Raw genomic sequence first — 14579 nt, 5'->3', positions numbered from 1 at the left:
TAAGGATGATGCATTTCTAATATAGTTAACTAGTAAGAATGAAGGTAGTTTAGAAACAACACACTCCTAGAAAATGGCAGACCATAATCACTGTGCTGGGCTGTCAAAAGAAAGACTTGTGATTACCATGCATCTGGTTGAGATTGATGCAGGCAGAAACTGTCAACATGAGGTCTCATCATCAAATTCAGTGAGGCATTCATATTCATAGTTTTGTTAAAGGGTTGAGGATTGAAGAATACTGCTTTGAACTTGAGCAATGGTCTTGTATATAACAAGTGATTATTTTTTATTTCAGGAGAAGAATTCATTCCTCAACTATAATGTGTCATGCATTTTGACAATGCCACAGTATATGAGACAAGGATTTGGGAAAATGCTAATTGACTTCAGTAAGTATTGAAGGGTCATGGTAGTAACTTTGGGGTTTTACTGTCAGATATTGAACTGTATAAATGTGATTTTGTTGCTTGATTGCTCATTTGCAGATGCCTGGTTTGATGCAGAAGATCTTCCAGAACATCTGACCATTGGCCAGAAATGTTAACTGTTGTTTTCTCCACACACACTGTCTAACCTGCTGAGTGTTTCCAACATCTTCTGTTTTTATTCCAGCATATCAAATGCTTAATTGCTTTGAGAATATTTAGAACATGTGTAGTTCTGCAGAATTTGAGTTTTAACTCTTTGATGGGCCGAATGGCCTCCTTCTGCACTGTGGGGATTCTATGGATTACCATTCAATAATAGCTTGTGTCGTTTTAAGTAAATTTTGAGTTAAAGTATTGTGCGAAGCCTGAAAGTTTGTATAATAAATTAGATGTAGAAATGTATTAAAAGTTGGTCAAATGCATAGATAAGAAATGAAGGAGGAGCTTGATTCTGTGAAGTGGCCAAAGAGCTACAGACGAATATAGAATTTACATGAAAGGAAGATTTCTGGCAGATTAGTGCAAAGTTTAACACTATTAACATTGTGCACAACATCATGAACATTATGAAATTGGTCTCGGAAGAGAATGAAAAAAATTTGAGAATGCTAAGAAGCCACCTTGCTGAAACTGGGTAACACTCTGGCAAGGCTGTACCTTGAATGCAGCATTCAGGTCTAGTTATTGAAACAAAGGTTCTGGACTCTTCAACAAGCAGCTGAGTGTAAGCAAGAGCTACACTCCTTCATCTGTGCTGATATTTTTAAACTGCTTCATCCCTGTTCCATAGCACGAAGCATGATCACTGGAATTCTCAGGACCCTTTACTTTACTTTAGAAATTTCTGTATAAAGCTAGAGGTATTCTTTCCTTGAATATTTCTTTGACTAGTTTGTGCCAATAACTTTTTGTCCAATCTTTTTTTCTCCATTTTTCACAATTTGCCAAAGAACGTCTTTGCTCAGAATTGGTATGAGTGTAAGATCATCAGGAATACCTGGTTACCTACCATTAACAACATATTGAAGTGGTTAAGATGTATTTGTGTATTAAGAATGAGAAACGTGACCATACATGGTAAAATCGAGTGCCTTCTAATGGTTAATGTATTTAGCACAAAGAGAAGTCTGATCATGTTTACAGGTTACGTTCAGTCAGCTTGCACTAGTCATATGGGATATTTCATACATTTCTGTTTGCATAATTGTAGTGACTACTGGTTAGGTGGTAAATGCCACTTGACACACATGCATATTGCAAAGGATTGTTAGTTGAAGCTTTGTAGAAGGGGAAAAGGTTTGGACATTCTGGACTTGATTATTCCTTACAACTAATGCAGGATTTTGGGGTCACTTGAGCTACCTGACCCTTTCTTGGTTGTGATTTTGAGGATTTGTGGGATGATCAGGTCAGTTTCGTTCCTCAGAAACAGTGACCGCCTGATGCTTCATCCTTTCTTAAGAGAAACTGTGCATCAACCTTTGAATCGTCAGAAACCCCATAAATGTGCATTATCCATGTTATTGGGGAAGGTTTGCCTCTTAATAAGCTGGCATTTCTTGCTGTTATTGTGGGCCTTCAAACCTTACTGATCTTTGAAATGTGAATCGACAAATAATTACTGCATCTTGCGTATGCCTAATGTGATGATTACGTATGTTTCGGAGGTATAGCTTTTTAGTTTTAGAAATTGAATTTTAAAATGTAAAGTTCAGTGGGGAAATACCCGTTGGTAGACAACTTGAGGCTGGCAAATCACACCAACTGATTCAAAACCAATTCGAAAGATAACTTGTGTTTACTGGATAAGGTTAGAGTAAAAGGGTGACAGTCATAAACAGTAGGTGGTCTTACTTTGCTAAATAACTTGAGATGTGACGCGTGCAGGTATTTACATAAAGGATTTGTTATTAATGTGATTTCCCAGAATTAAGAAAATCTTCGGAATTAAAAGGTAGTTAATTTACATTTCTACCTGCGAATAGGCTGTGTGTCACATTTTTATAGAGATGGCTGGAACATATGTCTTGAGTTTTGAGTTTATTTCTGTGAATTCAGGGCAAAGCCAACAAGAACATATGTCTGATGTTTGGAATAGCAGCTAAGGGACTGTCAGCTTTTGGGCTTGTGCAATTTCTTGGAAGTTGAGAGAAAAAGCACAGAGTACATGCTCGATCAATCATCCATGAAGCAGCCTGCGATTGGGAGATGGTATTCAGTACAAGACAAAGTTGGAAATGGGAAAAACACCTGGAACCTTTGTTCAGGGAAGCTAACAGAAGAACAGGTTATAACACAAGCACCCCCGGGGAACATACTTCCCAGCAGTCTGTACAAATTGTTTCCCCTTTTTAACTCTTTCCCCCCCCACCACGATGAACAACTCCTCAAAGCCAGCCACAAACATCCCCACTTTTTCTCAAATCCCTCTGCAGAGCCCCTTAACTCATATTTTATCTTCTCCAGCCTCAGGAAGTCGTACAGGTCACCCAACCAAGCCGCTACCCCCAGTGGCGATGCTGCCCGCCACTCCAGTAAAATTCACCGCTGTGCAATGAGAGAGTGGAAGGCCATGACATTGGCCTTTCTCCTCTCCATGAGCACTGGCTTCTTTGAAACCCCAAATATCACCATCAAAGGGCCCTGGGTCCTCCTCCACGATCCTGGCTAAGACCGCAAAAAACCCCGCCCAGAATCTTCCCAATTTTCTGCAACCTCAAAACTTGTGCGTGTGATTTGCTGGCCCCCATCCACACCTCTCACACTCATCTGCTATCCCCTGAAATAATCCACTCACTCTCGCCCGAGTCCTATGCACCCAGTGCACCACCTTAAACTGTATCAGGCTCATCCTTGCACAGGAGGAGGTCCAGTTTAACCTACGCAGTGCCTCACTCCATATTCCCCAATTGATCTCCCCTTCCCATTTCTCCTTGATCTTCGCCACCAGCTCACCTCCCCCAGCCACTTGTGTATATCCCCATTCGTCCCTGCCCTTCCACATCCGAAAGCAGTGGTTGCTCCAGCAGAGTGGATCCCGGCAACCTCGGGAACTCCCTCCAGACCTTTTGCGCAAAGTCCCTAACCTGGACATGACTGAACTCACTCCCCCTCGGCAGCTCTACCCTCTCCCTTAGCTGCTCCATACTGGCGAACCCTTCTTCCAAATACAGATCCCTCACCTTGGCCAGGCCCACTTTCCTCCACCTCCTGTATACACTATCACCCCCTCCCGTCTCAAACCCATGATTCCCGCATAGGGGCTAGTTTTGCACACTGGGCTAAATCGCTGGCTTTAAAGCAGACCAAGGCAGGCCAGCGGCACAGTTCAATTCCCGTACCAGCCTCCCCGAACAGACGCCGGAATGTGGCGACTAGGGGCTTTTCACAGTAACTTCATTGTAGCCTACTCGTGGCGATAAGCGATTTTCATTTTCAGTGGCATTAACACCGACATCCCTTCCACCTTACAATGCCTCCTCAACTGATCCATTACTTCACTGTGGACTGCACCACTGGGCTCCCTGAATACCTACTCGGGAGCTACTGGCTAAGCTACCGTCACTATTGCCCTCAAACGAGACCTCTTACAAGATTCCTGCTCCATCCTAACTCTACCCTTTCTCCTTCCCACCATCGCCGCGCCTTATCTACATTCGCCGCCCAATAGTAATGAAGCAGGTTTGGCTATGCCAAACTCCCTTCTGCGTCTGTAGCAGGGTCCTCCCAATCCTTAGCACCTTGCCCGCCCATACAAAGTCCAAAATAATCGTGTACAATTTTTAAAAAAAAAAAGACATTTGGTAAAAATAAACAAGAGCCTCCGCACAATATTCATTTACACCACTTGGGGACCCCACCCGCCAACATCAACTCCATTGTACCCCACCTCTTAAGATCCTCCCTGGCTTCCTAAACCAGCTCTTTAAGTTCCACTTATGGAGCCGCTTCCATTTTGAAATCTTTTGTACTTACCTCAATAAAAAGCAGTTAACAACCTTGTTGCTTTGGAGTTCTGGAAGTAATCAGTTTGGTTTCCAAAACCCACTTCTATGGTTTCAAACTGAAACCATGGATGTTTTAAGCCAATATATGGGAGATGCAGCGAGGCCTGTGCTGGAGCTGTAGAATTCAGAGTTGTGCAGTCTGTAAAGAAACTGGCAATTGCTTAGCTAAAAGCTAATAGAAGCACCCCCATGAAATATTCAACCTTCATTGTGAATAGCTGAAACACTGGAGAGTTGGTTCCAAGGAAAAATGACTGAATCTTATAGATTTTGTAAGATAAAGGAACTCTTGGGGGGGAAATTAGAAAGTAGAACTGAGTATATAACATAAGTCTTCATAAATTATAGGAGTGCTTACATTTGTACTTACATATGGGCAAGGAGGAAAAGTGGGCCATTCAGCCCCTCAAGCCTGTTTCGCATTTAATAAAATCATTGCTGATTTGATAGGAACCCCCAGTGACCTATCACTCCTTGCTTACCAAGCATTCATCAACCTCAGCCTTAAAAATATTCAAAGTCTCTGATTCCATCAGCTTTTCAGGAAGAGGGTAAAAGTCTCATGACCCTTTGAGTGAAAACAAAATGGGTGACTCTTTATTTTTAAAGTGACCCATTTGTTTAATATTTTTGGATACACAATAACATTTATTTTGTTGAAAAATATGAAACCTTGTGATCTGTTGGTTAATTCTGCTGGGTAATCAAATCTCTTTCAACTTTACCGCTCCCTAACAGGATCCTAACAATCATTGCTATGAACTTGAAAAGTACTGCATGTTTCACTCAATTAATTTTTGTAAAACTTTTTGTTTTCTTGTAAAAGGCTATTTGCTCTCCAAAGTGGAAGAAAAGGTTGGTTCCCCGGAACGTCCCCTGTCTGACCTGGGGCTTATCAGCTACCGCAGCTATTGGAAAGAAGTGCTACTACGGTATTTGCACAACTTTCAGGGCAAGGAAATTTCGATCAAAGGTGAAAAGGGATTGACACATGGAGTTTAATAATTTATATAATGTCTTTGGTCTCGGTCCTTTATTTTTTTCTGAAATATTTTGCAGCTATTAAATTATTTTTCTCCCGATTCCTTTGATTGCTTAATGCTAATGGAAACAGACCAGTTTCACTCGGAACACTTCAAAATTTGCCATTAATTATTTGTAACACACTGCGTAAGGTGTCTCCTGGCTGTGTTGTGGTCTGTTCTTGCCAAGGCTTTTAAATAAAATGGTTTGCCAGCTATCTAATGCATTGTCTTCCCCCACCACCTGCACCATCTCAGCCCAATTGCAACCAATTGTAGCTTCCTAGCTGCAATCAGCTAATTCAATATACCCCAGGAATTAAATGTGTGTTCACTGACTGGTGTCTTTGCCAAGAAGACAGTTAGGTGAGTCTTGTAAGCTATGTACACAGGGTACAGTGGTGGCATAGGATCCTGATACTGCAATACACCATACTTTAAAATGAAAGTATAGTATTCCCCCTGTTTTCTTCATCTGCTGATTTCTTCATTCTGTTGTTTGGATATCTGAGGCAGGATTCTCTGTTTTAGCATCAAGTGTTTTTTTTTAAATTTAGAGTATCCAATTCATTTTTTCCAATTAAGGGGCAATTTAGCGTGGCCATTCCATCTAGCTTGCACATCTTTGGGTTGAGGGGGCGAAACTCACGCAAACACGGGAAGAATGTGCAAACTTCACACTGACAGTGACCCAGAGCCGGGATCAAACCTGGGACCTCGGCGCCGGGAGGCCACAGTGCTAACCCACTATGCAAGTGTCAAGAGTGTTGACGTTGTCATAAACGGCGGAGCGTTTTACGACGGCATCACCTGGCTGCGAGGAGCAGTGATTCCTCCAACCCACGGGACCAGCATGGCGTTGGAGCGCTTCGCGCAGCTCCAGCTGCCAATAGGGGCCCCTGCACTGCCAGTGTGGGTCCCCGCATGTGCGCCATGGCCTGAGTGGGTCCGTGTACGCACGCCATTGCCGTCTGCGTGTCGGCCCTCACGCACCTTTGCGGAGCCCTACAGGGGCCTGTCTCCCCCCCCCCCCCCCCCCCCCCCCCCCCCCCCCCCACCACTCCCCGGAATGAGCCCGCCCGCCGAGCGATTGCAGGCCTGGCCACCGTGGAGGCCCCTCCCCCCCAAACCAATACGACCCACAGCCAGAACGCTGAAGTCCCGCCAGGCAGGACCACACGTGAACGACGGCGGTAGGACTCGGCGGAACTCGGCCCGTCGAGTGCGGGTATTGTCGCGGGGGCCGCTTTCAACGACCCCCGACCCTGCCGGCGCGATTGCCACCGATTCGCGGGTCGACGGACAATCGGTGGCCCTGCATCGGAGCAGCGTGGCCGGATTTGCATGCTCCTCCTGCCGATTCCCGGCACAGGCTCAGAGAATCCCGCCCCTGAAGTGAGTGAGGAACAAGATGAACATTAGTAGCTGAAAGCGCCTTGTAATTTGCACACTTCTTTGCAACTAGTTGAAGAGTAGTATTGTCAGGCCCACAGAACAGATCCTCTACTGTGCCTCTTGGTCAGGGTTTGAAATGTGGTTTAGAGAGAAAGAGGGGTGAATATTTATTTAAATATAGAGGTGATGTAGTGGGTGGGGGAGAATCTGGTGGGGCCATATGAGTATGTTAAATATGTGGATGCAGTTAGCCGGTCTTTAGAAAATGTTTGTAAAATCCTTTGTCCATTATTTAAGAATTGGGTAATATTTTTAATTATGAATGGATTATTTTTAATTAGACAGAAGCAGCAACACATCTGCATTTATGTAAATTTCTCTTGGTTGCTGAGTTATTTTTCTTGGAGCGATTAGATTGGTGCTTCAAAGCCAAGCTGGAAAATTCATAATTGAGCCATCAGTAGCAGTTCCAGTAGACAGGCCAAATCTCCCTACAAGGCCATGCACGTTTGACTTCCTAATTTTTACAAATGTGCATTTAGATGAAAACTAGTCACGATGGCAATGAACTGCAGTTTTTTTTTAAAAAGCAAGTATTTTCCACTGGCATGTACTACTGAAATTAATTTTGTATATTGACTGTCTTGTGGAACTTGAAGATCTGTAATGGGCAAAAGATTAGAATGCAGAAGTTGTACATTTTCTTAGAAGAAAATTTATCCATGAATATTGTAGAGCATCCCTTGTTCCCATAAGCACTGGAGTGCTTTGGCCTTATCACCTGAATAGTATATAAAACCACTAGTCATGTGTGCCATTGTATACAGCAAATGTTCTGACAAAATGATGAACATGTGATTGTCGTAGAATATACTTGCCTTTATAGACGGTGCTGTTTACCGTGGAAACTCAGCAGCTTTCAGTTGCTTGTTATGGATAATGTCTTGTAGTTCCGATAACAGACATATAGGGACCAGATAAAATGTACTTCTGCACCAGCCATTTTTCAGACGCCATTTGTATAGGAATGTATGATGCGCATCCAAAAATCATTTATCTTGAAATCTTCAAAAACAAAGTTCATGAATTTTTTCAGAATGTTTGAGTGGAAGATACTCAACGGCACTCTAAAGTGGCCTAACAACCTACTCCATCGAGGGCAATTAGGGATAGGCAATAAATGCTGTCCTTACCAGTGATGCCCACATCCCATGAAAGAATTTTAAAGCACTTCCTCGGTTGGTCAAACAAAGATTTAAATTTCACTAAGATGAGGTATTTTCCAAATCAAAATGTAATTTAACTATTTAACAGAGCAGGAGCCATTTGAACAAGGTTTTCTTCAATTAAAGAAAGAGCAAATTTACTAATTACTGAATCTGAGAAGCAAAATGGGCCCTCACTTCCGATGGAGTGGCAATTGAGTTGGATTGCCACTCTGCTTAAAAGTTCTTACTTAAAATCTAGGCGATCCTATCTCTCCCAACCTTCAACTCGTACTAGCCAGCTTAGCACATCCCGGGGCCTAGTGTTGAAGAACTGCAGAGTCTTGCATAAGAAAGGAAGTCATGACCCCTTACTAAGTGGCTGCCCTAAACCATGTAAGTTTAAAGATCTGGTATTTGACAGGTAAGTATAATTGTGTAGGATTAGGAAGGGGGAATGGCAGAGTTGCTGAGGTGAGGGAGAGGATGTCAGGTCAGGTTGGCTCCTGCTTGGAGTGGAGTGAGGGTGAGAGTCAGCCTGGTGGTGGGGGAGAGGATGGAGGGGTTGAAAGTTGGGCCTGATGAGGTTGAAAGAGTCCCCATGGACGTGGGAGGAATTTCCTGGGTTATGGTGGTTATAGTTTCTTGATTGGGATGGTTGTATTTCCTTGCAGATGGGGGCGATTCGCATGAGGTGGATAGTTGGAGGTTGGCAATCCCTGGGATAGTTTGGGGGAGGGGGTAGGGGGAAGAGTCCCATGGCATACAGTAGTCATGAGGTTGGGGGAATCCCCTGGGGTTGTGGGGAGGAGTACCCTGGGGTTGCTGTGCGTCCATGCATTAATTACCCAGAAGTTAGAAGTCCAAAGATGTGCAGGTTAGGAGCGAAAGAGAAAATGCTGGAAAATCTCAGCAGGGCTGGCAGCATCTTAAGGGAGAGAAAAGAGCTAACGTTTTGAGTCCAATGACTCTTTGTCAAAGCTAACAGACAGAGAAAGTTAGGAGGATTGGCCGTGCTAAATTGCCCTTAGGTGGGGTTGCTGGGTCACGGGATAGGGTGGAGGTGTGGGCTTAAGTAGGATGCTCTTTCCAAGAGCCGGTTCAGACTCGATGGACCGAAAGGCTACCAGCAGCGTTGATAGCTGGCCAGTTTTTATCCTCGTTGCCAGCTTTATAAGGCCATGAGAAGACCACCAAGTTTGTAGAAATGAAAACTTACTTTATTTTACAACTACTATTATATACAGCTCCAGTAGTTCCCTGGGTCTTAACCAGTCGGTACCTTACTGGCAGACTCTACTTATACATAGCCAGATATTGTTAGAGGAACCCCGCCACGTTATCGGGGGAGGTTGTATTCTGCAAGACCCTTGCAATTCATAATACAAAACATTTTCCAAGAGAAGGAGAGCATGCAGCTTTTCAGTTTTTTTCAACTCTGTGTATTTACAAGGGGTTTTGGGCCAGTCTGTCTCTGGCAACCATTGTTTCAATATCCAACACTTTCCATTTTAATGTTGCTTCCTTAGACCGTGATGAAGTTTGGTTTTCACTTCCATCTTGGAAAGTGACATTGCATTTTTAAGTAGTCTGTTGTATCTCATTTGAAATTGCAAAATTTCCAGTCAGTTGTAAGTTATAAAGCCATATTTTCAAAATTAAAGGGGGTAGCCTTGTAGCAATGGTACAAATAAATGTTTTCACCTATGTTTTTATTTGCATTTGACCAATTTATTATATGATCTACTGAAACTTCTGTATGCTAAAGGAAATTTATAGTATATGTCTCTGGCTCAGTTGGAAAGTCTAAAATATGAATGCACCATTTTTTGAGTACAGTGAGATTAGATATTTCAGTGCATGTGTAAAGTAGTGCATGTGTAAAATAGTAGTGAATTCTCAAGGGGCCCCTTGGGGCACAAGGGGGCATGTCCTCAGGCATTCACCTTCATCCCCTGTCTCTCCTGCACCTCTTGCTCCGCACTTTCCTGGGTAGTCTGAATGACATGCTACCAGGTCAGGGAAGGTTTGGCTAGCAGTTTCTTCTGAGAGGCTGCATTGTTAATGCCATAAACCAAGCCGTTGTGCAACCTCTCAGACAGGGCGATGCCATACCGCAGAATTCCACAAATTTCTGTAAACTCGACAAAAACTCGGTGAGGGACTCGCCCTTTTCGGTGTTAAAATAATACTGCTGAACTATAACTATAATACAAGTATGAGAATACAGGTACCAGGTTTTTATTCATTTTGCAGATTTATTCCACTCCACTATATTCGAGCTAAATTCACATTGCAAGTTCGGCAGAATTGGCTGTGCAAAGTAGTGAGTCGGACCCCAGTCTAATTCAAACTCGAAGCAGTGTGAAACTCTTTTGGGTGGTGTCAGATATCATTAGCGTAGCATTTTCTTTCAGGAGCTGACACTGAAATTACCCCCCATCTACACTACTTTGTGATTCAGAAGCTTTATACATGGACATTTGTTAATCAGAGTAACCTTTTTTGTAACATTGTACCAGTATTACACAACGTATCAAACAGGCATTTTTGTTTCTGCAGAAATAAGTCAAGAAACTGCAGTTAATCCTGTGGACATTGTCAGCACTCTTCAGGCATTACAGATGCTGAAATACTGGAAGGGAAAACACTTGGTTTTAAAACGACAGGTAATTTAAGTTTGATAGGGTATGTTTATACCCTTTTCATATCTCTTTTACACTAGAAAGTATCCTAGCGCAGACAGACAATTTGCACACAAGGTCCAAAAGGCAGCTGGGAGATGTACGTTTAGCTGGCATTTCGTGAGTGACACATGTTGACCAGGGAGCCAAGTGAATGTTCCTGCTCTTCTGCAGGTAGTGCCATGAGAGGTTTTACGCCAACTTTATGAAACTAATGGGACCCAAGTTTAATGCCTCATCTAGAAAATTGTGCCTCTTGACATTGCACCACAGTACTGCATTAAAATATTAACCTATATTAATATGATCAAGTCTCTGGAGTTGGGTTTGAACTCCTAACTTTCTGACTCAGAAACCAGCCTGGCACACGTGTGAGATTAATTTTGAGTCAGGTGTGAGTTAATTTTGAGTCAGGTAACTATTACATAAATATAGATTTGTTTAATTATAAATGGCTAATATGCATTCTTAAATTGTAATGTTTATTTGCCAATTTGTCAGTTATATAGTATGCTGGGTATATTTATTGCTACATTTACTCTAAACTTTTACACAACCCCTTTTTTGTTTCTTTTCAGGATCTAATAGATGAGTGGCTGGCCAAAGAAGCAAAACGAACGAATGGGAACAAAACCATAGACTCCAGTTGTTTGAAATGGACACCGCCAAAAGGAACTTAGTGCCCAATGTTTCCATCTCAACAAAGGCACCACCTTGTAACAGCTCATGTACACAAAACAGAAGATCCCATAGTGAATCTTTAGCCTTACATTATAGTCCTTACCACTATATGTCCTGCAGAGGACATAGGAAAGCGTACTACCCCAGCAAATATAATGTTGTGCTTTTATTCCATTTGTTGTTTGTGGTAGCATTTCCAATAAAGCAGCTTGACACCTGCTCTTTGGAGAGACAATTGGGCTTGAAATTTATAGTTGCACAACCTGGAATATAAACTTTCATAAGTTGCCAGTTACATTTTCTATTTTGTTTGTTTAATGGCTGGTATATATTTTTTGTTTACTGTTCAACTTTGTTCTGAGCAAATGCAAAAGGGCAAGAAGATTTTCTACATCAAAGATGAACAGGTATAGAGACAGAAGCCCAATTTGGATTTTTAAGAGAGAATTTGCTTGTTAAGTCGTGTTAAGTTTTTAAAAGACTTATTTAGGTAGGAATGTTCCCAACTCATCTGTCCTAAACTTTGTATGCTTTGCAGCTGTTGCAGTCCTTAAGCAGTTTGGCTTTTATAAATATGTACCCTTTACAAATGGCTGGAAAACCGCAAGGGAAGCTGAAGCCACAGCGTTTAACTCGTGGCAGTCTGATAAGCTCCTGCTAGTTACATCAATATGATAGACTTCTTGAGCTAATATATTGTAAATTCCATTCAAGTTTATATAAAGGCTACTCATTAAAGAATTGTTAAATACCATTTATTTTTCATGAGATGGTTCGTACAATGGAAGTCTTATCAATTATGGTAAATATAAGGAGTATTTCCTGACTTCCCTGAAAATTATCTTGCTATATCACATAATATTAAAATCACAGCTTAACAAGGCTTAACTTTGTCTTTGAAGCTCTTGAACCACAAGATAATTCGACTGTTTTGTGAAGTCATTCGGCAACTGATGTGATAACGTAAGTGATACTTAATGGGAGGTATTGAAATATAAAAACTTGACCATTGTAAATAAAAATTCTGTGCGATATACATATACTATTGTCCTGATTTATTCGATCAAACATATTGTGTTTGGTACGCAATCTATTCCCCCCCCCCCAAATTCAGGATGCATATTTTACACCGATCTAGACTGTCCTAAGTAGTAAAAATTAATCTTGGTCTAAATGGGGGAAGGTGCATGTTATATATAGGGAGCTTTATATTGGAAAATTTATGATACAGACAAAACAGGTTTTGTTGGTGAAGTTGTTAAATGGTTCTCACAAGATTTCTATAAAATAGGCCCATTTTACTCTTCAAAGACCTAAGCTGGAGAGTTGAGCTGTATTTGGTATTGTAGTACGCACAGTTGTCACATGGTGTCGTAACACCTTTTTATGTCACTGGCAGCTAAACTTAGCACTAAACAAAAGGTTGGCTATGTAAAATGTTTGGTCTGTGTAGAAGGGTACATGTTTTACCCTTCAGAATTGAACCGGGGTACACACTTTGTCAGCCTGACATTGCTGTGCCAATGTTAGAATTGATGAACATTGCTTAATTACTTGTTGTACCAAATGTGATGTAATGCCTTCTGTACTTGCTTATGAATAAAGCATGTTGTACAGTGTGTTTTCAATAGTTGTCATTAATGTTTTTTTTAATACCCCAGATGATGTACAAATCCAAATTTAAAGGACTTGATATTCTAACAGAAATTTGCTATTTTGTCAGCTTTCATCAGATCGAGTCACATATCTAATACATGAAAGAGTGGCTTATTTCTCCCTTAGGTTATTCTTTGGAAGTTTTAGAGTTTACATTTCTATTCTGTTCCTCACTTGGAGGAAATGTAATTACTTGATAAGACAGAAACAAATTAACACTAACCAGGATTTTTTAAAAAATGAACACTGACCAGGATTTTTTAAAATGCGGAGAAATTAAAAACAAGGCACAATCCAACCTGTGAATGTTTCCGCCGTTTTGGAAGGGAGTAAAGTAACATTCTACCAAAGGACGCAGATGCTTAAAGAAATCAAAGGTATCACATTTTTGATATGGTATAGATTGAGCAGAGCATTAATGGTAACTTGATGCCAGAGGAACAAATGTTTTTGAATGGGGATATTTGGCACAAGATTACTTGGCCAAGTAGAATAATGTCATTTAAGAAAAAATAGCTATCAAGTGATGTGTATAGTGGCTGGTATGTCCACTGGTTTTTCTTCTAGTAAATTTAGCTTGGCATTGTGAAAATTTGTTTAAAATACAAGTGCCATGGTTGATCACTTTCGTAAATTACTGAAGGGCCACACTCGTTTGGCTATTGTATTTATTGTTCTTTTAGATAAGTTGATGGATCAGAGGGTGTGAACCAAATAGGGCGGCACCGTAGCACAGTGGTTAGTACTGTTGCTTCACAGCGTGAGGGTCCCAGGTTCGATTCCTTGGGTCACTGTCTGTGCGGAGTCTGCACATTCTACCCATGTATGAGTGGGTTTCCTCTGGGTCCTCCGGTTTCATCCCCCAAGTTCTGAAAGACGTGCTGTTAGCTAATTTGGACATTCTGAATTCTCCCTCAGTGTACCCGAACAGGTGCCAGAATGTGGTGACTAGGAGCTTTTCACAGTAACTTCATTGCAGTGTTAATGTAAGCCTACTTGTGACAATAAAGATTATTATTATATTTAATTCTGAATTAGCATACTGTTACTTTATGCTTCCAATCTGAATTGCTGGTTGTGGTGTTCTGTATAAAAATGGAATTCTTATGATGGAGCCAAGAAGCCTCATCTGTGTTTGTATTTTTCCAAAGTTCATCTAAGATATAGTAAGAAGTCTTACAACACCAGGTTAAAGTCCAACAGGTTTGTTTCAAACATGAGCTTTCGGAACACTGCTCCTTTCTCAGGTGAATCTAAGATATTGATATTGTTGAGACAGTGGTTTAGAATCCAAAAGGTTGTTTATTCCAGTATATGATTTTCTGCCAGCGGGTGAAGTGGCATGTCCCTAGATATAGTAACATTTTTTTTTTTTTAAACCCTCTAAATCCTGCAGGGAGTAAAGAGAATGAGATTTATTTGGACTAATATGAAAACATGCAAGACTCCTAAAAGGTGATCAGGTGACAGACCCCAGAAAAAAGCAGGAAAATTAGAA

General features: G+C 41.4%; 1 protein-coding gene across 4 annotated transcripts in view; it reads left to right on the top strand.

The window, feature by feature from the left end:
* The window catches only part of kat7b (K(lysine) acetyltransferase 7b), an 83466-nt gene extending 70415 nt beyond the window's left edge, over window positions 1-13051 (top strand). For 3 of the 4 annotated variants that reach the window (XM_038779840.1, XM_038779838.1, XM_038779839.1), the window contains 4 exons: window positions 299-392; window positions 5265-5411; window positions 10623-10729; window positions 11323-13051. In XM_038779840.1, coding sequence (XP_038635768.1) covers window positions 299-392; window positions 5265-5411; window positions 10623-10729; window positions 11323-11424 — 450 coding nt within the window. In that variant the 3' untranslated portion in view covers window positions 11425-13051. The remainder of the gene's footprint in view (window positions 1-298; window positions 393-5264; window positions 5412-10622; window positions 10730-11322) is intronic. The other variant, XM_038779841.1, reaches the window with a different exon arrangement.
* The last annotated feature ends 1528 nt before the right edge of the window (window positions 13052-14579 follow it).

This window comes from Scyliorhinus canicula, chromosome 19, assembly GCF_902713615.1.
Source record: "Scyliorhinus canicula chromosome 19, sScyCan1.1, whole genome shotgun sequence".
Classification (NCBI taxonomy): Eukaryota; Metazoa; Chordata; class Chondrichthyes; order Carcharhiniformes; family Scyliorhinidae; genus Scyliorhinus; species Scyliorhinus canicula.
Note: the sequence above shows the minus strand (reverse complement) of the source record. Positions and strands in the feature narration are given on the sequence as shown.